At 44.3% G+C, this 24,481-nt stretch overlaps 1 protein-coding gene across 9 annotated transcripts in view; it reads right to left on the reverse strand.

Moving 5' to 3' along the window:
* Positions 1 to 1,066: 1,066 nt before the first annotated feature.
* The window catches only part of PIGZ (phosphatidylinositol glycan anchor biosynthesis class Z (Gwada blood group)), a 28,982-nt gene continuing 5,567 nt past the window's right edge, over positions 1,067 to 24,481 (reverse strand). Inside the window, exons 2-5 of one of the 9 annotated variants that reach the window (XM_089675605.1) lie at positions 11,822 to 12,028; positions 9,681 to 9,903; positions 5,838 to 5,957; positions 1,067 to 4,312 (exon numbers count right to left, since the gene is read on the reverse strand). In XM_089675605.1, coding sequence (XP_089531731.1) covers positions 2,742 to 4,312; positions 5,838 to 5,955 — 1,689 coding nt within the window. In that variant the 5' untranslated portion in view covers positions 5,956 to 5,957; positions 9,681 to 9,903; positions 11,822 to 12,028 and the 3' untranslated portion in view covers positions 1,067 to 2,741. Of the gene's footprint in view, positions 4,313 to 4,630; positions 7,428 to 9,680; positions 9,904 to 11,821; positions 12,029 to 24,481 lie in introns of those variants that run through there. The other 8 variants (XR_016312481.1, XM_089675606.1, XM_089675604.1 and 5 more) reach the window with 8 other exon arrangements.

A 24,481-nucleotide genomic window follows, 5' to 3' on the forward strand; every position in this document is an offset into this window, starting at 1 on the left:
ACCACAAGTCTCTATTTTGAACTAATCACATGATGTTAACACCCATTTAACGCTGAGCTTGCTGTTAAGCATACAGTATAAGGATTTGATTGGACTAAAACTATATGATTACGCCCAGACTTTATGATTATATATGTATCAGTTTAAGGTTTAAGAGTTAGATATATTGATTACATTGATCCATCTCATAAGAGGTGAACTTCTGTATGCTATATTATCTCCACTGCAGTGTAATAAATGCACCTTTCTTTATCAATTTGGACTCACTATCTCATCTGAAAGGTCTCGGTTGAGGACCCCCAAACCTGACTCAACAATCCTTAAAGTGGAGCTCCACCCAAAAGGGGAAGTTACGCTTTAAGGACTGCTCCCCCGCTCCCCATTAAGGATTGGCACTTTTGGGGAGGGGGGAGTGGGTACCTGAATTTGGCAGGTACCCACCCCCACTTCCGGTCCGATCGCCTAGGCAATCGAAAACAGAAGGTGTCCTCCCTCCCTGTAGTCTTTTGGGAGACGTGACAGGTCCCAGAAGACTACAGGACCATTCATGAAGCGCAGCCCTACTCGCGCATGCGCAGTGGGCACCCGGCTGTGAAGCCTCAAGCTATCACAGCAGGGTGCCCACATTGAAGATGCAGGCCTCCTGGAATACAGGACGGCCGGTGAAATGGGCTGCGGGGGACACACCACGGGACCGAGGGACAGGTAAGTGGCTGTTTTTTTAAAAGTCATCAGCTACAGTTTTTGTAGCTGCTGACTTTTATTTTTTGGCAGGGTGAGTGGAGCTCCGCTTTAAGAAAGGAAATGAGTTGCTGGCCAGATTGCCTATTGAAAATAAAGGTAAACAATGCCAGAAAACTAATGCAGCCACCAAATAAGAACTAGTAAGCTGCAATATATTACATTTTTGTTTTGAGGTTTTACATACGCTTTAAGCTATTGGACCAGCATGACAGCCAAGAAATCAGCATCCTGCAGAAAGGTAGGTCAGCAATGACAGTCTCCATACTTTCACAGTGGAGGTTTTTTTAAAGGTAAAAGATACAGGAGATAGAACATACTGGAAAATGGAGATAACTTATTTTAATTAAAAACATAGAATATAATGTGCTTACAAAGTGTAAACATGATCAGAGCATGTAACCAGGTAAACAACTCTCATACGGGAAAAGGACATATGCACAGGAACAAAGATATTGCAGAAAAAAATAGGATGTAGATGTTACAATTCTGTAAAGAGCACTAAACACATCAAGTAAAGTCCCACAACTTGTCCAGTGATGAAATAGTAAATGGTGACCAAGCAGGCAGCCTGGAGAATTGAAGTACCCCCCCCCCCCCCACTGACATGTTTCAGGTCTCTTTGCCTTCATCAGAGTGAAGTCCAGGCAGCTGAGTGTCAGTGTAGTAAAGGTAAATATGAACTCTTAGTGGAGTCTACTGTCAAGTGAATTTGTTATTTTTCTTCATCTGGGCAAACCCCACTGCAGGTCTGCACTGACAGGAGGTCTGAATAGGACAACACCATCTAAGTCGACAAATAACTCTCCTCATGTAGGGAACTGATGGGCTAAGCTGTCACCAATCAATGGCAGTTCTGCGCTGATGGAGGTCTGAAAGGACCAGGATCATTCCATTAGGGTACAAAACTAGTTCATGTCATATACCATGCTGTGTGCCTCTATTCCACTCTGCCTCATTCCATATGCCATGCTGTACTTTCTTTATTCTGCGCCACCTCATTCCATATACAATGCTGTATGTTCCCTATTCCACACTGTCTCATTCCATATGCCATGCTATACATTCCATTTCCGCACAGTCTCATTCCATATTCCATGCTGTTATGCTGTATTTTCCCTACTTCACACTGCCTAATTCCATACTCCTTGTTGTACATTCCCGATTCGTACTGCTTCATTCCTTCTGCCATGCTGTACCTTCCCAGTTCCACGCAGACTCATTCAGTATGCAATGCTGTATGTTCCATATTCCACATCACCTCATTCTATTTGCCGTGTTGTACATTGTCTATTTCACACTGCCCCATTCTTTATTTCATGCTGTACCTTCCCAGTTCCAAACAGATCCATTCAATATGCCATGCTGTACATTCCCTCTTCCACACCACCTCATTCCATTTGCTATGCTGTACATTTCCTATTCCACACCACCTCATTTCATATGCAATGCTGTACACTCCCTGTTCTGCACTGCCTCTTTCTATATGACATGCTGTACTTTCTCCATTCTACACCACCTAATTCCATATGCCATACTTTACCTATTCCACAGTGTCTCATTCCATATTGTCTCTGCTGGAGGATTTATTGTTGCTGCTGGGAGAGTTACTATTGCTGCTGGGGAAGTTATTATTACTGCTGGGGGATTTATTGTTGCTGCTGGGGGATTTATTGCTGCTGCTGGGGGATTTATTGTTGCTGCTGGGGTAATTAGTGCTGCGACTGTGGGATTTATTATTGCTGCTGGGGTAATTAGTGCTGCGACTGTGGGATTTATTGTTGCTGCTGGGGTAGTTATTATTATTTCTGGGGGATTTATTGCTACCGCTGAGGGATTTTTTCTTCAATGGGGGAAGGGGGTGCTGGAAGGTGGTTAGGTAGCTAGGGGTGAAGGGAAGGGGCAGTGCTGGGAGGTGGGTAGGGGGCAGAGACATGGGTGATCTGGGGATAGGGTACCTGCCCCTATTTTCTAAGGAAAAAAGCCCTGTATAGCATACGTCACCTCTTCCACCACCTTGCTGTAGGCACCTCCAATTCAATTACATGCAGGGCTAGGTAACGCATGAAATTACCTTTACGCAAATGAGAGATTGTGGGAGGATCTTCCATAGATAAATGTGGTATAAACCAAGTGTCAGATTTATACACCAAGCCACAGTCATCTATTACTGAAATGATAGTGCCCGGGAATACAATTATAAAATCATGACTGATTGCTCCTAGTAGTTGTGTATTTTTCTGAGTCAGATCCCCATGGATGTCCTGGAGCTTTTGGCACAGTTGATCTTCATCGAATCCAGCCAGGTCAATAATGTCCACTGATGTCTGGCCTTTTCTTAAGTTTAACAAGTAATGGGGAGGCATGTATGTATGTGTGAATAATATTGTATGGTGAGATGAGATGTTTCCAGAGCTGGATGGGGACTGCAAAATCTTCTGTATGTGGAGTAAACCAGGAATTAATCCAGCTTGATGAAGGCAGCCAAAGAACAGGGCTCCGAGGACATTAAACATGAAAATAACACATTTTATTTTTGTTGCTCTGCTATAACTGGAAACTAATAGAACCAGGGGTAGCACCAGGGGAATAATAAAGCGAGGTTCTTGGTGGTTAAATAATGACAGAGCTGTCAGTGGAACAAAATAAAACAGCAATAACCTGACTTCGTGTGAAGATGGTCCTTCACATTCAGTGTTATGAGGGTTATATTTGGGCCATATCTGTTTCCTTAATAAATTACAACCAGAGAAGACAGCAGATAAATGGAGGGGACCAAACAGCATGAGACTATTGACTGCCAAGTGAGTTATGGGAGGGTGAGTTCCATGCTGTGCAAGATTGTTTGGATTAAGGTTGTAACAAAGAAAGTTAAAAGGAGTTAAGATAATATTCTGTTTCTGGTGATGAGCGTAATTGTACATGTTGTTTATCGAAAAGGGGTAATGTCCAGTATAGTACATAGTATCCGACACTATGAAAATGGTGGAGGCAACAACTGTGCTAGGTAATAGCTTGATTAAATGTTTAATAGATGTGTATGAGAATTGTGAAAGGTCATCTTGAGAAGCCCAGTAAAGTATTGGCATAAAAGCAAAACACAGAAATGTGGGTCTGTTGAAAAATCCAGCTACCAAGACCATACCAACTAAGTGATGAGCCTTGGATCGCCTGCATCTTGATGTGATGTTACAGCTAGAAGGTAATGTAAGGAGCAGTAATAGAGCAAATAATATACCTTCTATAGCATTGCTGAATGTTCTTGTGTAAAAGACTAAAGTTACATAGGATGTAGATAGGAGGAGCAATGCCTTCCATGGATTCGAAGTGCAAACTGGTGCTACCTGATAGATGGTGTAGTCCAGTAGAAAGGAAAGGATTGTTATGAACAGACGTGGAAGCACTAGAGGAAGGTAACTATAAATGAAGGCAGTGTGAACCCCCAACTGTTGTAGTATTCCAATAATCCAAAAGGCAGTGCCAGATGTTAGGAGAGGAATGAGCACTGTCCTGCAGGGAAAGGAAGGCAGAAATTCCCATGGACGGTTGGTATCCAGATCCAGAATGTCACCTAGTTGAAAAAAAAAGATACAATATACATGATATGTATATGTACATATGATAAAATGTATACAAAAGCTATTATTGCCATATACAAGATACTCTTTTCTTGTTCAACTTGTCCAACTCCCAGTGCCTATGGGCATCTTTCCTTAGTAGTTACTCAATTGAATGCCACTGCTGGTTTTCACTGTTAAAGTGGATTTAAACCCTAACAACGCACCCGCCCCCCCCCCCCCCCCCGCCCCCCCAAGCTTTTTGGTCTGGTAAGTATACCATTAAAATTGTTTTGATATATATGTTCAATAAGTGCAAAAATATACAGTACCTGTTGATCCTATGAAAAAATCCAGGAAAGCCACTATGTTGTCAGCCCTACTACTAAGAGGAAATAAATTGAATCAATTCAGAGTCAATAGTTATTTTTATGAGTTAATGGATCTTTAAAGGGTTTAAAGGGACAGGACCAAGGGAAGTGGTGATAAACATTTCCAACAGGGATACAAACAAAAATAAAAACACATTTTAATTAGAGCAAGGAAGGGTAATAACTTATATTAGACCATTCTAATAATGTTTTAGTGCCCTCCTGTACCAGTGACTATTCTTCCCCCCTTTTCTTGTACACAAGGATTGGACAAGAAGGTCTCCCCAGTTGTGTCATGGATAACAAAAAAAAACTTACAGAAATTTTAAGTCTTGTCCACTCTATCCAAAACACAATAAAAATGTCTGCAGTTGGGCTTTAACTTTCCATTAACATGATTGCTCATAATATATAGCAATTGGCTGCAGCAAAGGTACATTGGACATTAAACTGTGTTTACAATGCTTCAGTTTGTGAATGTATGGGAGCCTCTGTACAGAGTTATTCCTGTCCATTCATTATGTGCTGCTGAGGCTGCAGAGATGGAGATTGAGGGCTGTGTCCTCAATCTCCTTTCTTTTTCTCAAAGGTGGAAAATCAGATTTCTGTTTACACTGATATTTCACCAAAACCCCACAACAGGGCTCCTAAAAAAATAAAATATAGTATGCTAAAAAAAATACAAAAATTAAAAAAAATGGTACCAAAATAATAATACTAATAATAATAAAAAATAAAAATTTACTGACACCAGTGGTAGAACAACCAGAGTCGCAAAGGTTGCACTTGCAACCGGCCCTGGTGTTCCTCCAGCAGCCTTGCAGGAAAGGGCCCTTCATGGTTTCTTGCACTGGGACCCTGGCCTACATATTAGTTTTTCTAGCTCCACAGTGTCTAGTGGTGTGCCATATATAAAATACACCCAGAAACACAGACACAGGAGGGCATTTATCAAGAAAATTAGTGACACAGTTAGACGCAGATGAGACTGCCTCTTTTTTAACAAAGTCCATGTGACAGTTTCTCTGTGTATTTGTGATCCCTTCGTCTGCAATTCCAGGAATCCAGCCTCAACAGATTTGCTAAGGCCTGTTACAGAATTAGCAATGTATATGAGAGCAAATTATTTCATAGAGATTGGCTTTGATAACATGTCCTAAACCCATACCTGCCATCACTTCAGGAGACTGAAAGAATTCGTCGGGATGCAGGTATCCCCTTTGTGGAGCAAGGCACCATATCACCCGTAGAAGGCTTAGAACTCCCCAGAGCATCCACTCTTCCATTTCTGCAGCCACATAAAATGAAGACATCTATAAAAACATTTCCTTCCTCACCTGAAAACTTCTATTGTGCAATATAAGGGCAGGGTTTTATATACAAATCATATCTGAGTAAAACCATAAAAACAAAACAAACAATTCTCTAGACTGAGTTAAAAATTAACTGTCTACATCCATGGAAAGTACTGCCAAAAATATATATATTCTTTTAGTAAATCCAAAATATCGAACTACATATCTACTAATATTTACCCCCAAACACCCATATGAATAACAATGTAACATAAAAAAGTAATTATACATCAGAATAAATTATTTGAGGTGGAGGCTTACACTCCAGCAGTGATTCAAACTTAGAAGCATCTACACAGATGCCTACCTCAGTGAGTTAGCCACAACCCAGTGACTCCAATCCCATGTCTTCCAGCATCGTACCCAGGAGAAGGATGCCTCCCTTTTCTTTTTCTCCCTTACTGGGGAGCCCTGGTCTGTTTTCTCCACCCTTCCTTCTCCCGTGCTCATGGAAGCGCCTCTCACGCTGTTTTTAAGCTTAAAAATTTGGTAATTGCTTATTTAATACCATATCTGGGATTAGACTACCGCAAGTGCACATGTTTTCCCTAGACCCCCTTTCTGTGATCAGTGTAATATCTTTTATTGTATGTCTCTGGACTACGCTCCAGTATCATACCGTTCTTTGGAATTAGGTATTCTCAGTGTTACTTTGACAATTAATGCCATTATCCATGGCATGGTATTTTTCTAATGTACGACACTCTATATTATGTGTCTTTTGAACCCATATCTGTAAACTGTTTAACCTTTGTTAAAATAAAGGAATTACAAAAAAAAAACCCAGAAGCATCCTGGAGAACAACCATAAAAATCCACCACACCTCCTTCTGCAGTAGTATCCAGTACAAATTAAAATGCCTATCTCTTATCTTTTCACACTCCACTAAAAATGTTGCAACAAAAGTCACTGGTCTCTACATAGACTCTGAAACCCTGCTCTTCCTATTTACCTCCCTATTCAAAATATTCTCCTCTCTAGTTCTTACAGCAATTTCTTTAGCTTGCTCAATCATTCACTCTGGATATTCTCTTGCTTTCAATCTCTTATATTATACTAAGATCGATTTTAAGCTCCGAGTTGAGAGATATGTTTAGTAACTAGGGTCCTGATGCAGAAAAGGCTGTGCAGCAGTCTGAAACAGGCAGATAGTCAATGCTGGTTACACCAGACAATGAGAAAGACTTCTTGGTTCAGACCAATGCTCCATGTGTAGGTTTACAGGCTGTTTTGTCACAGGTTGAGAAGAGCATTCAGAATTGTATTTGATTTGAAAGGTGATGTTGGCCAATAGAAACTATAGCATTGTAGAGCACTAGTGCCTGGCTTTTAAGTGAGCTCTGAAGGCATATCTACAGTCAGGTCCATAAATATTGGGACATCGACACAATTCTAACATTTGTGGCTCTATACACCACCAAATTGGATTTGAAATGAAACAAACAAGATGTGCTTTAACTGCAGACTGACAGCTTTAATTTGAGGGTATTTACATACAAATCAGGTGAACGGTGTAGGAATTACAACAGTTTGCATATGTGCCTCCCACTTGTTAAGGGACCAAAAGTAATGGGACAGAATAATAATCATAAATCAAACTTTCACTTTTTAATACTTGGTTCCAAATCCTTTTCAGTCAATTACAGCCTGAAGTCTGGAACACATAGAAGCTGAGTTTCATCTCTGTGATGCTCTGCCAGGCCTCTACTGCAACTGTCTTCAGTTCCTGCTTGTTCTTGGGGCATTTTCCCTTCAGTTTTGTCTTCAGCAAGTGAAATGCATGCTCAATCGGATTCAGGTCAGGTGTTTGACTTGGCCATTGCATAACATTCCACTTCTTTCCCTTAAAAAACTCTTTGGTTGCTTTTGCAGTATGCTTTGGGTCATTGTCCATCTGCACTGTGAAGCGGCGTCCAATGCGTTCTGAAGCATTTGGCTGAATATGAGCAGATAATATTGCCCGAAACACTTCAGAATTCATCCTGCTGCTTTTGTCAGCAGTCACATCATCAATAAATACAAGAGAACCAGTTCCATTGGCAGCCATACATGCCCACGCCATGACACTACCACCACCATGCTTCACTGATGAGGTGGTATGCTTAGGATCATGAGCAGTTCCTTTCCTTCTCCATACTCTTCTCTTCCCATCACTCTGGTACAAGTTGATCTTGGTCTCATCTGTCCATAGGCTGTTGTTCCAGAACTGTGAAGGCTTTTTTAGATGTCGTTTGGCAAACTCTAATCTGGCCTTCCTGTTTTGAGGCTCACCAATGGTTTACATCTTGTGGTGAACCCTCTGTATTCACTCTGGTGAAGTCTTCTCTTGATTGTTGTCTTTGACACACATACACCTACCTCCTGGAGAGTGTTCTTGATCTGGCCAACTGTTGTGAAGGGTGTTTTCTTCACCAGGGACAGAATTCTTCGGTCATCCACCACAGTTGTTTTCCGTGGTCTTCTAGGTCTTTTGGTGTTGCTGAGCTCACCGGTGCATTCCTTCTTTTTAAGAATCTTCCAAACAGTTGTTCTGGCCACGCCTAATGTTTTTGCTATCTCTCTGATGGGTTTGTTTTGTTTTTTCAGCCTAATGATGGCTTGCTTCACTGATAGTGACAGCTCTTTGGATCTCATCTTGAGAGTTGACAGCAACAGATTCCAAATGCAAATAGCACACTTGAAATTAACTCTGGACCTTTTATCTGCTCATTGTAATTGGGATAATGAAGGAATAACACACACCTGGCCATGGAACAGCTGAGAAGCCAATTGTCCCATTACTTTTGGTCCCTTAACAAGTGGGAGGCACATATGCAAACTGTTGTAATTCCTACACCGTTCACCTGATTTGGATGTAAATACCCTCAAATTAAAGCTGACAGTCTGCAGTTAAAGCATATCTTGTTCTTTTCATTTCAAATCCATTGTGGTGGTGTATAGAGCCACAAATGTTAGAATTGTGTTGATGTCCCAATATTTATGGACCTGACTGTATCATACCATCTGCTGGGACGTTGCTTTAAACTTATCATGGACCATGCTCCTAAACAATGGATGGCCTGGGTGGTCCTCATGAAAACAATGCAGATGCTCTATTTAGAACCCAATGGTAACTGGTGTTCAAACTCACAGGTTGAAACAGAGAGGGTGGGTATGTGACAAACATCCCCTTTTTGCCCAGGGCAGCTTCGTAGATAGGGTTTACTTGCCCCCTAGACTGTTGTGCTTTGTGAGACAATCTGATGGTGGTCGTGGTGGTAGTGGTAGGACTGTGTAGCAATAATCATGAGAATAATTATTGGCTATACCTTTTCCCTCACCAGGGGCATTATTTCAGTTTTGGTGTGTGTTAGATAAATAGGCTGAATTCAGACTGTGTTGAAACAAACTGCATGTCTAAACTGACCCTAAATGTTTCATAACTAGCTAAATAGGCTAGGCTAAATTTGTTGTTGTATACTGGATTGTGCTATCACAAACCCATGTGAGGAAAACTCAATAGCTTTGCATTTGATGGAGTGGGGATGAATAAACATGGGCAAGAAGCTCTAAAACACACTTTGGAGTCTGGTCTGCATTTCTGTGAGCTTTACATTTGAACTGACCGCTACAATAAACACAGATATACAGTATAGAAATAAACGCTCTTCATTACCAGCAAGATGTTTTTTACTATTTTCAGTAATATCTGATTCAGGCTCTCCAAAGGTCAGCTGTAAAGATACATTATCCTTTCAGACACTACGGCAGGCTGCATTGATTTGTTACCACAATTATATTAGTCTCTCCATTTTCAATAAAAGATCCATTTTTCCTTTCAACACATCACATCGTCCAGTATTTGGGTTCCCGGAGAGAACTGGTCTGTTGAGAACAACCTGTGGTTTCACAGTAAAAGAATGTTGGTAAAAACGTAATAATACATTACTCTTTTATATCTGAATCCTGTGATTGCCCAGCATTTGTTGAACAAACAATTACAATAAATAATCTTGGCAGACACCAAAATCAAGCCTAAACATAATTCTCTCAACCCCTATTTTAAGACTTGACCCGTTTTAGAGATAAAACCTAGGTATATTTTGTTTTGTGCAGTCTTCTAGACAGTTCAGTAACATCTCGATAGCTTCCCTTCCTTTCTCCGGCAATGGCGGGGAGACAGGCATTCTTCCGGGGCTGAGCGGAGCACATGTAATGATGTGTAGTTGCCATCAGGGGCGGACTGACAACTCATGGGGCCCCCGGGCAATACGGAATCATGGGGCCCCTGTGTCCTTGCCCACACTCAAAAAAGCCTATAAAAAAGGTACCAGGGGCATTTCATGGGGCCCCCTACTGACCCCGGGCCCTCGGGCAGTGCCCGAGTGCTTGAATGGTCAGTTCGCCCCTGGTTGCCACTCAGTTCTTGGTACTGTAGGCCCAGCGTGTGTAATGATGTGCACCCTAGGAATTGACATTACTACCATTCTGCCCAAAAGACTGCCAATGCTGGACCGAGGAGGAACCCAATGATAGATCTGGAGCTAGGAGAAGGTTTAACAAATTTTATAATTTATTCTCTTTTGGTCTGTTAAATATACCATTGAAAGCATTTGATAAACATGTCAGAATTTCAGAGCTGTCCTGTTCAAACTTCTTGTGTTATCTAAAGGAGTTTCACTAGCCCTCTTAGTTCTTATCTTGAAGTATAGAATAATTAGTTTCAATGTTATGGAGATGAGGATAGTGGGAGGGATTTAGTAGTTTAATAAAAGACTATCTGCAGGGCTGACACCATTCAATCCTTAAAAATGCTATTTTGCAGTCCACACCAAGAAATTAGGAGCTGTGTGCATTTCTGACACATCAGGTAATGAACTGTACCCGCAGAGTCTTCAAGGGACAAAGTAAAGGCAAAAAATGCGTGTATTGCAGAGATATATTGCACATGTTTTGTTTTGCCTTAATATACATTTTAAAGCTAAAGTGTTTGTTTTATTTTTAATCAGCACCAGCCATGGTACTTATAATAAATGAAATGTGCCCCTTGTGCTGGTGGCTTTGTTTATGAAATCTTTAATCCTCTGCCTCCTGATATCCACGCAGCTATGATCTTCTGGTTATGTGGGGGTTAATATGAGGGACTGGACCAGTTGCAAGCACATGTCAAAAATGCCAATTACACCCTGCTCCATTCACAGAAGCTGTACTATCACTTCCCGCAATGGAAAACGCTCTATGAATGGATTTTCCCATCCTCCATTTATAGAGCACAATTCCCTAAACTTTAAGGGTTGTTAGACACAATCTGACTATGATCATTTACCACCAGACAGCCTTGTGGCAGCTGAATAAACATGAACTCTGAGCCTTGGCTGAGTACTCATAGCTTTACTTTTAAAGACACGTGACAAAGACACAAGGAGACACCTCAGGGGCTGACTTATCCAGGGGTGGGAAAGGTTCATGTATATTTTCTGTATAATTTTTATTGCTGTGTCCTCATAAGGGAGATTTCTATTCTCTCTGTGTCCGTGATACCGAGGACACTTCTGAGAGCGGAACTTTTAGCTTCTCCTCTCAGGTGTATATTCTCCATACACAGTGCTTCACATGAGTATGTGAACTTTTATATAATGTAATAGTGTTACAGCCTGGAATGGAATGGGACCCAGACTAAAATGGATTTAATTGAGATTTTTACTATTTGATATGCACACTTTTAAGGGGCAAAATTGATTTTATTGTTATACAAACATTATGTAAACAAAAAAGCAGAACTTGATTACATAAGCCATGAGCTTCATAGGTTAATACCTGTATTGTTCACTTTTGGCTGTAATTATAGATGAGTCTTTTAGGGTAGGCCTCTATCATCTTTCCACATATGGATCCGGCCCATTTCTCTTGCTATAACTGCTGTAGTTTTGTAAGGTTGGATAGGAACTGACAGTGAACGGCATGTAGGCAGATGCAATCTGTTTTCTCCACTGCCGGTGGCGCTAGTTTGGAGCGGAACTGCAGCTGGAGAAGAAGTGAAGGAAAACTTGGTTTCTCTATGGTTTCCTAAGTCCCCTGCGGCAATGTTCCAGTTGACTACGCTGTATCAAGGTGACCCTGGCGGCCAACTTGAGTCAAACAGAGCCATTTTAAGTCCCTGTCTCCAGGTTTTGGCACACATTTTGCTCATTGGCTAGGATAGAGAGAGCATTCCTGCCTGTCAGGAACAGCCAAGCAGTAGGGAATGGTTCCAAAGGAGTAGGGAAAGAGCAGGGCTTATGTCTACACTTCTGCTAGCCGCCTCTTGGGTTGGAACGGCCACGCCGCACTCCACCTCCCTTGGCAAGCGCTGTCTTCAGCTTAGGCCAACTACTGCTGACTCTCTGCTGCATTGACTGAGTTCTCAGACTGGTGACCTCCCCGCCGGGCTGTTGTACTGTTTAGCAAGTTCTTCAATACACTGATTTCTGCATATTGGGCCTCAGTATGACTACTGCCAACCACACCATGATGCACCTAACCCACAAGCAGGTTTCAGACCTTGTCACATTTTATCAATTGGATTGTGGTCTGCACTGTGACTAGGCTGTTTCAAAACATTTAGGTTCTTGGTTTATACCCACTCCAGTGTGTTCAGGGTAACTGTCCTGCAGGATAATGAATCTCTGCATCAGTCTTAGAGCATGTTGAATCAGGTTTTATACTACAGTTGGTCAATATTTGGCTTCATCACATCAAGGTTCTAGCATTTTTTTTGTAAGCTCAAAAAATGCTGGATAAAAAAGCTGGTAATAGTGTTTTTTAGTAGTAGTTTAGTAGCATTTAGGAGTGTTAGCATTGTATTATCATTTTTACAGTACATATAGAAAAAAAAGAAGAAAAAGCTAGAAAAAAAGCTGGTAATAACATTTAGAAGTGTTTAGAAGCGTTTAGCATTTTTTTCTGCTGGAAAAACGCTCAAAAAAACTCTACAAAAACAATTTTTTTCTGCTCCTAGAAGCTGAAGCTCTAAAATTGCTAATAGCCTAAAGTAGTGTGCATGGACTCATATGAGAACACTATTTAGCTTCTAGGAGCAGAAAAAAATGCTAATAACAGCTTCTATGAGCTTAAACAATTGCTGGTGTGCATGGAGCCTAAAACATACATTTTGGTTTCATCAGGCCAAACACCTTTTTCCACATAATTACTGAGGTTCCCTAAAACATTCAGCAAACTTTAAATGGGATTTTATATTTTTTTTTCAGAAATAATTTTTTTATTGTTACTCTTCCACAAATCCCGGCTTTGTAGAATGTTAGGGTTATAGTTGTCTCTGCGGCTTCTTCAGAGTTACCAATGGCCTCCTGGTTGCTTCTCTTATTAAAGATGGCCATACACTGTACGATTTAAAGTGAATCTGTTGCTTTCTAGAAGAAAACCTGTTTCAGTCTATAAGCGAGGAGTGGAGGTTCACCTTTCAGCAGCATGCGCATTCAACTAAAGCTTTATTAGAGTAGACTAAAACCAAAAGCTTGAATGCCACAGGGCTGAATGAGAGAAATCTATTGATGTTAAGCACGGATCGAGGAATCTCTTCTGCCAGGTGCTAGCTGGTGGAATACCCAAACAGTAGCTGCATTTGATTGGTATACACTTTGAGTCACTACAATGTATATCAATACATAAAGAAAGGAGGCATGCCACCATCCATCAGATATAGATTTTTAGGAACCTTTAAGAGCCTTTACCTTAAAGAGGATAAATGGTTTTAATGAGAGATAAGTGCATCAGAGCTTTGACTGATGTGCTTTAGTTTCTTGGAAGGGACCCATGATGCACATTACTGGCAAATATGTACGTAAATAACTACAGAGTGGAATATGTCAGAATAATAGTATCACTGTATTCATAGTTAAATGTTTACTTTGGGAAAATGGATATAGATGGAGTTCTGTTTTTTCCTTTGGTTTTAGTATGCTAAGTGGTGTGCTTGACTGAACAATGAAAGATTAGTTTACAATGCATCTGGACCTTCTGACAGCATAGGACGCTCCGATTTTCCTTATTCAGTCCAGTTAGAAAATTAAACATTGGGCTTGACCAATAGAAAGGGCTCATTCTAAACCATAAGTTAGGTACTTACACTTTGCTTTGGGCTTGGTTGCACACACAACTTTTTGGGTGTTTGAGTTAACCTTCATTATATAGAGATTGGATAGATATCATGCTTAGTCTGGTAATAACATTTACTTGAGATATATAGCATTTGACTTACACAGCATACTTAATATTTTGATCATGCATAATATTTTTATTGGGATACAAGATTCTATCAATCCCTGAGGCAATAATTGCCAGAACCACCCTAGGCTGAATTTACAGTTGCAAATCTTTTGGGGTAACCCTATCATCTTGCCATCATCTTTGCACATATTCTGGATCCAGCTTTTTTGCCCGTTCTTCCTTTCAAAATTGCTTCAACCCTGTCATGTTAAATGGGAGCTGATGGTGAATAGTATTTTCACCTCTTGCCACTGATTCATAGTTTGTTGAGGTCTAGATTAGAGATGAGCGAAGTATTCAAAAATTCAATTCGGCTGATTCGGCGAATTCGAGGAATAAATTCGATTCGAGGCGAATATATTCGCTGCGAATTTAACTTTAAAAAGGGTGTTTCTAGGCTTCAGAGAGCCTTTATATTAGTGCAGAACACTGTACCTTTAATTTAAATGCCCTTGGAGTCTGCCGGGGAAGAGAAATAATACTGTCAGTCAGTATGACATGCAGATGAGTGCCGTCGATCTTAGAATCACCGCACACTTCACTCATTTGGGCAGTCACGGGGCCAAAACCAGAGTGTGGAGCCACAGTGTGGCGGTGGAGGCAGCAGCAATGGGAGGCCATACAGCACCCTATGACAAAATGGAACCCACCAGCAGTGTGAGGAGACCTGAAAGTGGCACATGGCAGAGTGTGGCGATGGAGACAGCAGCAATGGGAGGCCGTACAGGGACCCATGACACACTCTGGACCTGGCAGCAGCATGAGGAGGCGGTACAGGGGCCCATGACAGATTACGGGCCTGGCAGCAGCATGAGGAGTCGGTACGGGGGCCCATGGCAGATTACGGGCCTGGCAGCAGCAATGGGAGGCCCGTAATCTGCCAGCACCCTATGACAAAATGGAACCCACCAGCAGTGTGAGGAGACCTGAAAGTGGCACATGGCAGAGTGTGGCGATGGAGACAGCAGCAATGGGAGGCCGTACAGGGACCCATGAGACACTCTGGACCTGGCAGCAGCATGAGGAGGCGGTACGGGGGCCCATGGCAGATTACGGGCCTGGCAGCAGCAATGGGAGGCCCAAAATCTGCCAGCACCCTATGACAAAATGGAACCCACCAGCAGTGTGAGGAGACCTAAAAGTGGCACATGGCAGAGTGTGGCGATGGAGACAGCAGCAATGGGAGGCCGTACAGGGACCCATGAGACACTCTGGACCTGGCAGCAGCATGAGGAGGCGGTACGGGGGCCCATGGCAGATTACGGGCCTGGCAGCAGCAATGGGAGGCCCGTAATCTGCCAGCACCCTATGACAAAATGGAACCCACCAGCAGTGTGAGGAGACCTGAAAGTGGCACATGGCAGAGTGTGGCGATGGAGACAGCAGCAATGGGAGGCCGTACAGGGACCCATGACACACTCTGGACCTGGCAGCAGCAAGAGGAGGCGGTACAGGGGCCCATGGCAGAGTGGCGAAGCGTAAGCAGATTAAATTGAAGGCCATACAGAGGCCTATGTTAAAAATAATAACATGTTTGGGGCATGATTCATGGCGGATTTAGTCAGTTGTGTCAGGAACTGGTGGTTTGAAATCCAGACTAATCCACGCCTGATTCATTTTCACAAACGTGAGTCTCTCCACACTTTGGGTGGACAGTCGTGTCCTCCGCGGAGTTACAATACCTCCTGCCGCACTAAACACGCGCTCCGATGCCACGCTACTGGCCGGGCATGACAGCCTTTCAAGGGCAAATTCAGCTAGTTGGGGCCAAAGGTCAAGTTTCGTTGCCCAGTAGTCAAGGGGATTGTCTACCTCGGTTGGCAGGGTGCTGTCCAAGTAGGCCTGAGCCTGTTGTTTGAGGTCCTGCTCCAGGTCCACTTGATGCTGCTGCTGCTGCGGCTGGTTAGTAGTTTCTTCACTGCGCTGGTGAAGAAAACTACTCATCATCGACTGCAGACTGAGGCAGCTGCTGCTGGTGGAGCTGCCACTGCTCCTACCACCCCACCCCTCCCCTGCTGCCATGGCAGCGGAACGCGAGCGCACAGGGCCCACAGTGTCTGAGGATGGACGTTGGCGCAGAAAGGCAGAGACCAACTGACTACATAGGTGGTTTTTATAGTACGTTATTTTGGCCTCCCTCTCAGCAGGTGTGAAAAAGGCCACCATTTTTGAACGGTAGCGAGGGTCCAACAAGGTGGACAGCCAAAAGTCATCCCTCTGTCTGATGGTTATTATTCGGCTGTCGCTACGCAAGCAACCGAGCATGCTATGGGCCATTTGTGCTAAGGAATGCGAGGGACTCCCTGCCTCCATCTCCACAGCATACTGCCACGGTGCGTCTGGGTCCTCTGTCTCCTCCTCCTCCTCTATCAGATGCTCCTGCTCCTCCACTCCTGTCCGCTGAGTGGAAAAACCACCCATTTCACTCAATAATTCCTGAGCACCAATGTCCTCCTCTACCTCCTCCTCTTCTTCCTGTCCTGCCCCCACAGGGGTCATGTGGCGTTGAGATCTGTGCGCCACGTCTACCGCACCCTGACCAGCCATTGTTAACAGCATTTGTTCCAGGACGTGCAACAGAGGAATGACGTCGTTCATCCCATAGTCCTGCCGACTCACGAATAGCGTGGCCTCCTCAAAGGGCCTGAGCAAGCGGCAGGTGTCACGCATGAGCTGCCAATGGCTGACATCTAAGTTACACAGGGGAGTACCTTTATCCGCTTGTAACATCAGAAAATCGGTGATGGCCTTTCGCTGTTCGTAAAGGCGGTCTAACATATGTAGGGTTGAATTCCACCTTGTTGCAACGTCGCAGATCAGGCGATGCTGTGGAATTCCGTTCTGCCACTGCAGCTCAAGGAGGGTGTGCTTTGCGGTGTAAGAATGGCTGAAATGCATGCAAAGTTTACGTGACATTTTAAGAATGTCTTGCAGTGGGATGGTGGATTTTATGAACCGCTTGACAACCAGATTGAACACGTGAGCCATGCATGGCGCATGGCACAACCTTCCTTGACGCAGAGCAGACACCATGTTCTTTCCGTTGTCGGTCAACATGGTTCCGATTTTCAGTTTGCGCGGAGACAGCCATCTGTCGATTTCTCTGTTCATTACACTCAGAAGTTCCTCCCCTGTGTGACTACGTTCGCCAAGGCATACCAGGTGCAGCACAGCGTGACACCGTTGCGCCCTGCACATGTGATATGCCGGTCGGGTAATGGGACTTGGCACGGGGGTGGCGGCTGAGGACACGGCGGAAGAAGAGGTGGTAGAGGCGGACATCTTTGCTGGACCAAGGACGTGCAAACGTGGAGGCAAAAGCGGCGTGACCTGTCCAAGTTGCTGGTGCGGCTGTGCCGGCACCACGTTCACCCAGTGGGCCGTAAATGACATGTACTGTCCCTGACCGTAGTTACAGCTCCACACGTCGGCGCTGCCGTGCACTTTGGCAGAGACCGACATGCTCAAAGACTGGCCCACCATCTCTTCTACATGTGAATGCAGGGCTGGCATTGCCTTTTTGGCGAAGAAATGCCGGCTTGGCACTCTCCACCGCGGCTCGGCACAAGCCATCATTTCTCGGAAAGGTGCTGAGTCCACCACTTGGAAAGGGAGGGACTGCAGCACCAGCAACTTGGACAGGAGTACGTTCAGCTTCTGCACCGTCGGGTGCGTGCTCGCAAACTGTTGTCTCTTGGAAACGGATTCCAAGAAAGACTGCTGACGGAATCCGTGAAGAGGAGTAGCAGGAGAAGGAGCATCTGAACGAGCGGAAGATGCCAACGAGCGACAACTCCCCTCAGCAGAGGTGTTGGAGCCTTGACTGGCTGATAGAGGGCGATTGACGTCGGGTGACGGAGCAAGTAACGGAGCGGGTGATGGAGCGGGGGCTGGGGCAGGCAGAACCGCCGTATCTTTATCACGGTTTTCCCAGGCCACCGAATGGCGACGCTGCATATGCTGACGCAACGCTGTAGTCCCAACATGGGCCCCCTGGCCACGCTTGACTTTCTGCCCACATAGTCGACATACGGCTACGTTTACTTCCTCGGGCGGCTTGACGAAAAATTGCCACACCGCCGAGTAGGAAACTTTGCCCCCGCTACTCCTCACTGGCTGACTGCTACTTCCTCCGTGCACACCGGCACCACTACTGGCCGTGGTGGTAGGCTGCAGTGGAGCTGGTGCTCTACTCCGTGGCCGTTTGCCTCCACTGACACTGCTGCGACCCTGCTGCCTCCTGGGCAACCCACCGACTGTTTTGCTCGCTGCCAAGCTGGCACCCTCTTCTCCTGATGATGCGGAAGAAATAGCCTGATGACGACGAGGCTGCCAAGTGCGATCAGCCTCATCATCATCAATTAGGGTCTCCGCCTCACTACTAGCCCCCTTGGCTGCGTGTGGGTCAGGAGACAGACCTGTCTCTAGACCGGCTACCGAGCCACTCTCCTCGCCAGTACTTCTTCGCCTGGCTGCTGAAGAGGCGGATGTCTCCCCCCGTTCCTGACCGCCCTCTGTTAGCTCTTCCTCACTGTACAGTGGGGCTGAGCCCACAGCATGCGATACTTCGCTTGGTGAGGGAACACCAAAGGACAGGGGCAGGTAGAGGACACGTGATTTCAGTGGGCTTGCTCCCGGGCCATGCCAACTAACGGTTGTGTCTGACGTACCCACCGACCGTTGGCTGTAGGTGTCAGAGGTGACCTGGGAAGAGGAAGACGACCGAGCCAACCAATCGATGACGGCAGGGTTGTCGGTGGAGACACGACCGCTGGATGACACCGGGAGCACTGGCCTCTGGCTGCGACTAGTGCTGCCTTGACCCCTTCCTCTGCTGCCACGTCTGCTCGCTCCTAAAACATGGCCTCCTCTGACACTCCTCTGCGTGTTGTCTGACATACTCTTTAATTCAACGATTCTGTGTCCCTGAGTAACGATTCTGTGTCCCTGAGTAACAGTTCTGTGTCCCTCAGTAACAATTCTGTGTCCCTCAGTAACAATTCTGTGTCCCTCAGTAACAATTCTGTGTCCCTCAGTAACAATTCTGTGTCTGTCCCTGAGTAACAATTCTGTGTCCCTCAGTAACAATTCTGTGTCCCTCAGTAATAATTCTGTGTCTGTCCCTGAGTAACAATTCTGTGTCCCTCAGTAACAATTCTGTGTCCCTCAGTAACAATTCTGTGTCCCTCAGTAACAATTCTGTGTCTGTCCCTGAGTAACAATTCTGTGTCCCTCAGTAACAATTCTGTGTCCCTCAGTAACAATTCTGTGTCTGTCCCTGAGTAACAATTCTGTGTCCCTCAGTAACAATTCTGTGTCCCTCAGTAACAATTCTGTGTCCCTCAGTAACAATTCTGTGTCTGTCCCTGAGTAACAATTCTGTGTCCCTGAGTAACAGTTCTGTGTCCCCGAGTAACAGTTCTGTGTCCCTGAGTAACAATTCTGTGTCCCTCAGTAACAATTCTGTGTCCCTGAGTAACAATTCTGTGTCCCTCAGTAACAATTCTGTGTCCCTCAGTAACAATTCTGTGTCCCTCAGTAACAATTCTGTGTCTGTCCCTGAGTAACAATTCTGTGTCCCTCAGTAACAATTCTGTGTCCCTCAGTAACAATTCTGTGTCTGTCCCTGAGTAACAGTTCTGTGTCCCTGAGTAACAATTATGTGTCCCTGAGTAACAGTTCTGTGTCCCTGAGTAACAATTCTGTGTCCCTGAGTAACAATTCTGTGTCCCTGAGTAACAATTCTGTGTCCCTCAGTAACAATTCTGTGTCTGTCCCTGAGTAACAATTCTGTGTCCCTCAGTAACAATTCTGTGTCCCTCAGTAACAATTCTGTGTCTGTCCCTGAGTAACAATTCTGTGTCCCTCAGTAACAATTCTGTGTCCCTCAGTAACAATTCTGTGTCCCTCAGTAACAATTCTGTGTCTGTCCCTGAGTAACAATTCTGTGTCCCTCAGTAACAATTCTGTGTCCCTCAGTAACAATTCTGTGTCCCTCAGAAACAATTCTGAGTCCCTCAGTAACAATTCTGTGTCTGTCCCTGAGTAACAATTCTGTGTCCCTGAGTAACAGTTCTGTGTCCCTGAGTAACAATTCTGTGTCCCTGAGTAACAGTTCTGTGTCCCTGAGTAACAATTCTGTGTCCCTGAGTAACAATTCTGTGTCCCTCAGTAACAATTCTGTGTCCCTCAGTAACAATACTGTCTGTCCCTGAGTAACAATTCTGTGTCCCTCAGTAACAATTCTGTGTCCCTCAGTAACAATTCTGTGTCTGTCCCTGAGTAACAATTCTGTGTCCCTGAGTAACAGTTCTGTGTCCCTGAGTAACAATTCTGTGTCCCTCAGTAACAGTTCTGTGTCCCTGAGTAACAATTCTGTGTCCCTGAGTAACAGTTCTGTGTCCCTGAGTAACAATTCTGTGTCCCTCAGTAACAATTCTGTGTCCCTCAGTAACAATTCTGTCTGTCCCTGAGTAACAATTCTGTGTCCCTCAGTAACAATTCTGTGTCTGTCCCCCAGTAACAATTCTGTGTCCCTGAGTAACAGTTCTGTGTCCCTGAGTAACAATTCTGTGTCCCTGAGTAACAATTCTGTGTCCCTCAGTAACAATTCTGTGTCCCTCAGTAACATTTCTGTGTCCCTCAGTAACAATTCTGTGTCTGTCCCTGAGTAACAATTCAGTGTCCCTGAGTAACAGTTCTGTGTCCCTGAGTAACAATTCTGTGTCCCTGAGTAACAGTTCTGTGTCCCTGAGTAACAATTCTGTGTCCCTGAGTAACAATTCTGTGTCCCTCAGTAACAATTCTGTGTCTGTCCCTGAGTAACAATTCTGTGTCCCTCAGTAACAATTCTGTGTCCCTCAGTAACAATTCTGTGTCTGTCCCTGAGTAACAGTTCTGTGTCCCTGAGTAACAATTCTGTGTCCCTGAGTAACAGTTCTGTGTCCCTGAGTAACAATTCTGTGTCCCTGAGTAACAATTCTGTGTCCCTCAGTAACAATTCTGTGTCCCTGAGTAACAATTCTGTGTCCCTCAGTAACAATTCTGTGTCCCTCAGTAACAATTCTGTGTCTGTCCCTGAGTAACAGTTCTGTGTCCCTGAGTAACAATTCTGTGTCCCTCAGTAACAATTCTGTGTCCCTGAGTAACAATTCTGTGTCCCTCAGTAACAATTCTGTGTCTGTCCCTGAGTAACAATTCTGTGTCCCTCAGTAACAATTCTGTGTCCCTCAGTAACAATTCTCTGTCCCTCAGTAACAATTCTGTGTCTGTCCCTGAGTAACAGTTCTGTGTCCCTGAGTAACAATTCTGTGTCCCTGAGTAACAGTTCTGTGTCCCTGAGTAACAATTCTGTGTCCCTCAGTAACAATTCTGTGTCCCTCAGTAACAATTCTGTGTCTGTCCCTGAGTAACAATTCTGTGTCCCTCAGTAACAATTCTGTGTCTGTCCCTGAGTAACAGTTCTGTGTCCCTGAGTAACAATTCTGTGTCCCTGAGTAACAATTCTGTGTCCCTGAGTAACAATTCTGTGTCCCTCAGTAACAATTCTGTGTCCCTCAGTAACAATTCTGTGTCCCTCAGTAACAATTCTGTGTCCCTCAGTAACAATTCTGTGTCCCTCAGTAACAATTCTGTGTCTGTCCCTGAGTAACAGTTCTGTGTCCCTGAGTAACAATTCTGTGTCCCTGAGTAACAGTTCTGTGTCCCTGAGTAACAATTCTGTGTCCCTCAGTAACAATTCTGTGTCCCTCAGTAACAATTCTGTGTCTGTCCCTGAGTAACAATTCTGTGTCCCTCAGTAACAATTCTGTGTCCCTCAGTAACAATTCTGTGTCTGTCCCTGAGTAACAGTTCTGTGTCCCTGAGTAACAATTCTGTGTCCCTGAGTAAGGGTTCTGTGTCCCTGAGTAACAATTCTGTGTCCCTGAGTAACAATTCTGTGTCCCTCAGTAACAATTCTGTGTCCCTCAGTAACAATTCTGTGTCCCTCAGTAACAATTCTGTGTCTGTCCCTGAGTAACAATTCTGTGTCCCTGAGTAACAGTTCTGTGTCCCTGAGTAACAATTCTGTGTCCCTGAGTAATAGTTCTGTGTCCCTGAGTAACAATTCTGTGTCCCTGAGTAACAATTCTGTGTCCCTGAGTAACAATTCTGTGTCCCTCAGTAACAATTCTGTGTCCCTCAGTAACAATTCTGTGTCTGTCCCTGAGTAACAATTCTGTGTCCCTCAGTAACAATTCTGTGTCCCTCAGTAACAATTCTGTGTCTGTCCCTGAGTAACAGTTCTGTGTCCCTGAGTAACAATTCTGTGTCCCTGAGTAACAGTTCTGTGTCCCTGAGTAACAATTCTGTGTCCCTGAGTAACAATTCGGTGTCCCTCAGTAACAATTCTGTGTCCCTGAGTAACAATTCTGTGTCCCTCAGTAACAATTCTGTGTCCCTCAGTAACAATTCTGTGTCTGTCCCTGAGTAACAGTTCTGTGTCCCTGAGTAACAATTCTGTGTCCCTGAGTAACAATTCTGTGTCCCTCAGTAACAATTCTGTGTCCCTCAGTAACAATTCTGTGTCCCTGAGTAACAATTCTGTGTCCCTCAGTAACAATTCTGTGTCCCTCAGTAACAATTCTGTGTCTGTCCCTGAGTAACAATTCTGTGTCCCTCAGTAACAATTCTGTGTCCCTCAGTAACAATTCTGTGTCCCTCAGTAACAATTCTGTGTCTGTCCCTGAGTAACAGTTCTGTGTCCCTGAGTAACAATTCTGTGTCCCTGAGTAACAGTTCTGTGTCCCTGAGTAACAATTCTGTGTCCCTCAGTAACAATTCTGTGTCCCTCAGTAACAATTCTGTGTCTGTCCCTGAGTAACAGTTCTGTGTCCCTGAGTAACAATTCTGTGTCCCTGAGTAACAATTCTGTGTCCCTCAGTAACAATTCTGTGTCCCTCAGTAACAATTCTGTGTCTGTCCCTGAGTAACAGTTCTGTGTCCCTGAGTAACAATTCTGTGTCCCTGAGTAACAGTTCTGTGTCCCTGAGTAACAATTCTGTGTCCCTCAGTAACAATTCTGTGTCCCTCAGTAACAATTCTGTGTCTGTCCCTGAGTAACAATTCTGTGTCCCTCAGTAACAATTCTGTGTCCCTCAGTAACAATTCTGTGTCCCTCAGTAACAATTCTGTGTCTGTCCCTGAGTAACAGTTCTGTGTCCCTGAGTAACAATTCTGTGTCCCTGAGTAAGGGTTCTGTGTCCCTGAGTAACAATTCTGTGTCCCTGAGTAACAATTCTGTGTCCCTCAGTAACAATTCTGTGTCCCTCAGTAACAATTCTGTGTCTGTCCCTGAGTAACAATTCTGTGTCCCTGAGTAACAGTTCTGTGTCCCTGAGTAACAATTCTGTGTCCCTGAGTAATAGTTCTGTGTCCCTGAGTAACAATTCTGTGTCCCTGAGTAACAATTCTGTGTCCCTCAGTAACAATTCTGTGTCCCTCAGTAACAATTCTGTGTCTGTCCCTGAGTAACAATTCTGTGTCCCTCAGTAACAATTCTGTGTCCCTCAGTAACAATTCTGTGTCTGTCCCTGAGTAACAATTCTGTGTCCCTGAGTAACAGTTCTGTGTCCCTGAGTAACAATTCTGTGTCCCTGAGTAACAGTTCCGTGTCCCTGAGTAACAATTCTGTGTCCCTGAGTAACAATTCTGTGTCCCTCAGTAACAATTCTTTGTCCCTCAGTAACAATTCTGTGTCCCTCAGTAACAATTCTGTGTCCCTCAGTAACAATTCTGTGTCTGTCCCTGAGTAACAATTCCACTTCGCCAAGTTCGATTCGCTCATCTCTAGTCTAGATCATTGGAAGGTTCGTTGTTTCTAGATCATTGGAATGTTCTTTGTTTCTAGATCATTGGAAGGTTCTTTGTTTCTAGATCATTGGAAGGTTCTTTGTTTCTAGATCATTGGAAGGTTCTTTGTTTCTAGATCATTGGAAGGCTCTTGGTTTCAAACTACTGCAGTACAGCCTTAGCTGAGCATTGAGTTGAGTGATTGTCCTGCTGGAAGGTGAACCTCCACCCCTCTCCTAAAGACTGAAACAGGTTTTCTTCTAGAACTGGTCATGCCAGGCAAAGCAACATATTCACTTTAATGGTGGCCCTCCAAGCTTCTTATACTCACCTTCCTTTTGTTCCCCCAGTTAAAAAACTGAGAGTTTAATCAAACCTCCC

The sequence above is a fragment of the Staurois parvus genome, unplaced genomic scaffold (assembly GCF_062004578.1).
Source record: "Staurois parvus isolate SC_StPar_1 unplaced genomic scaffold, SC_StPar_1.0 ptg000155l, whole genome shotgun sequence".
Taxonomy (NCBI): domain Eukaryota; kingdom Metazoa; phylum Chordata; class Amphibia; order Anura; family Ranidae; genus Staurois; species Staurois parvus.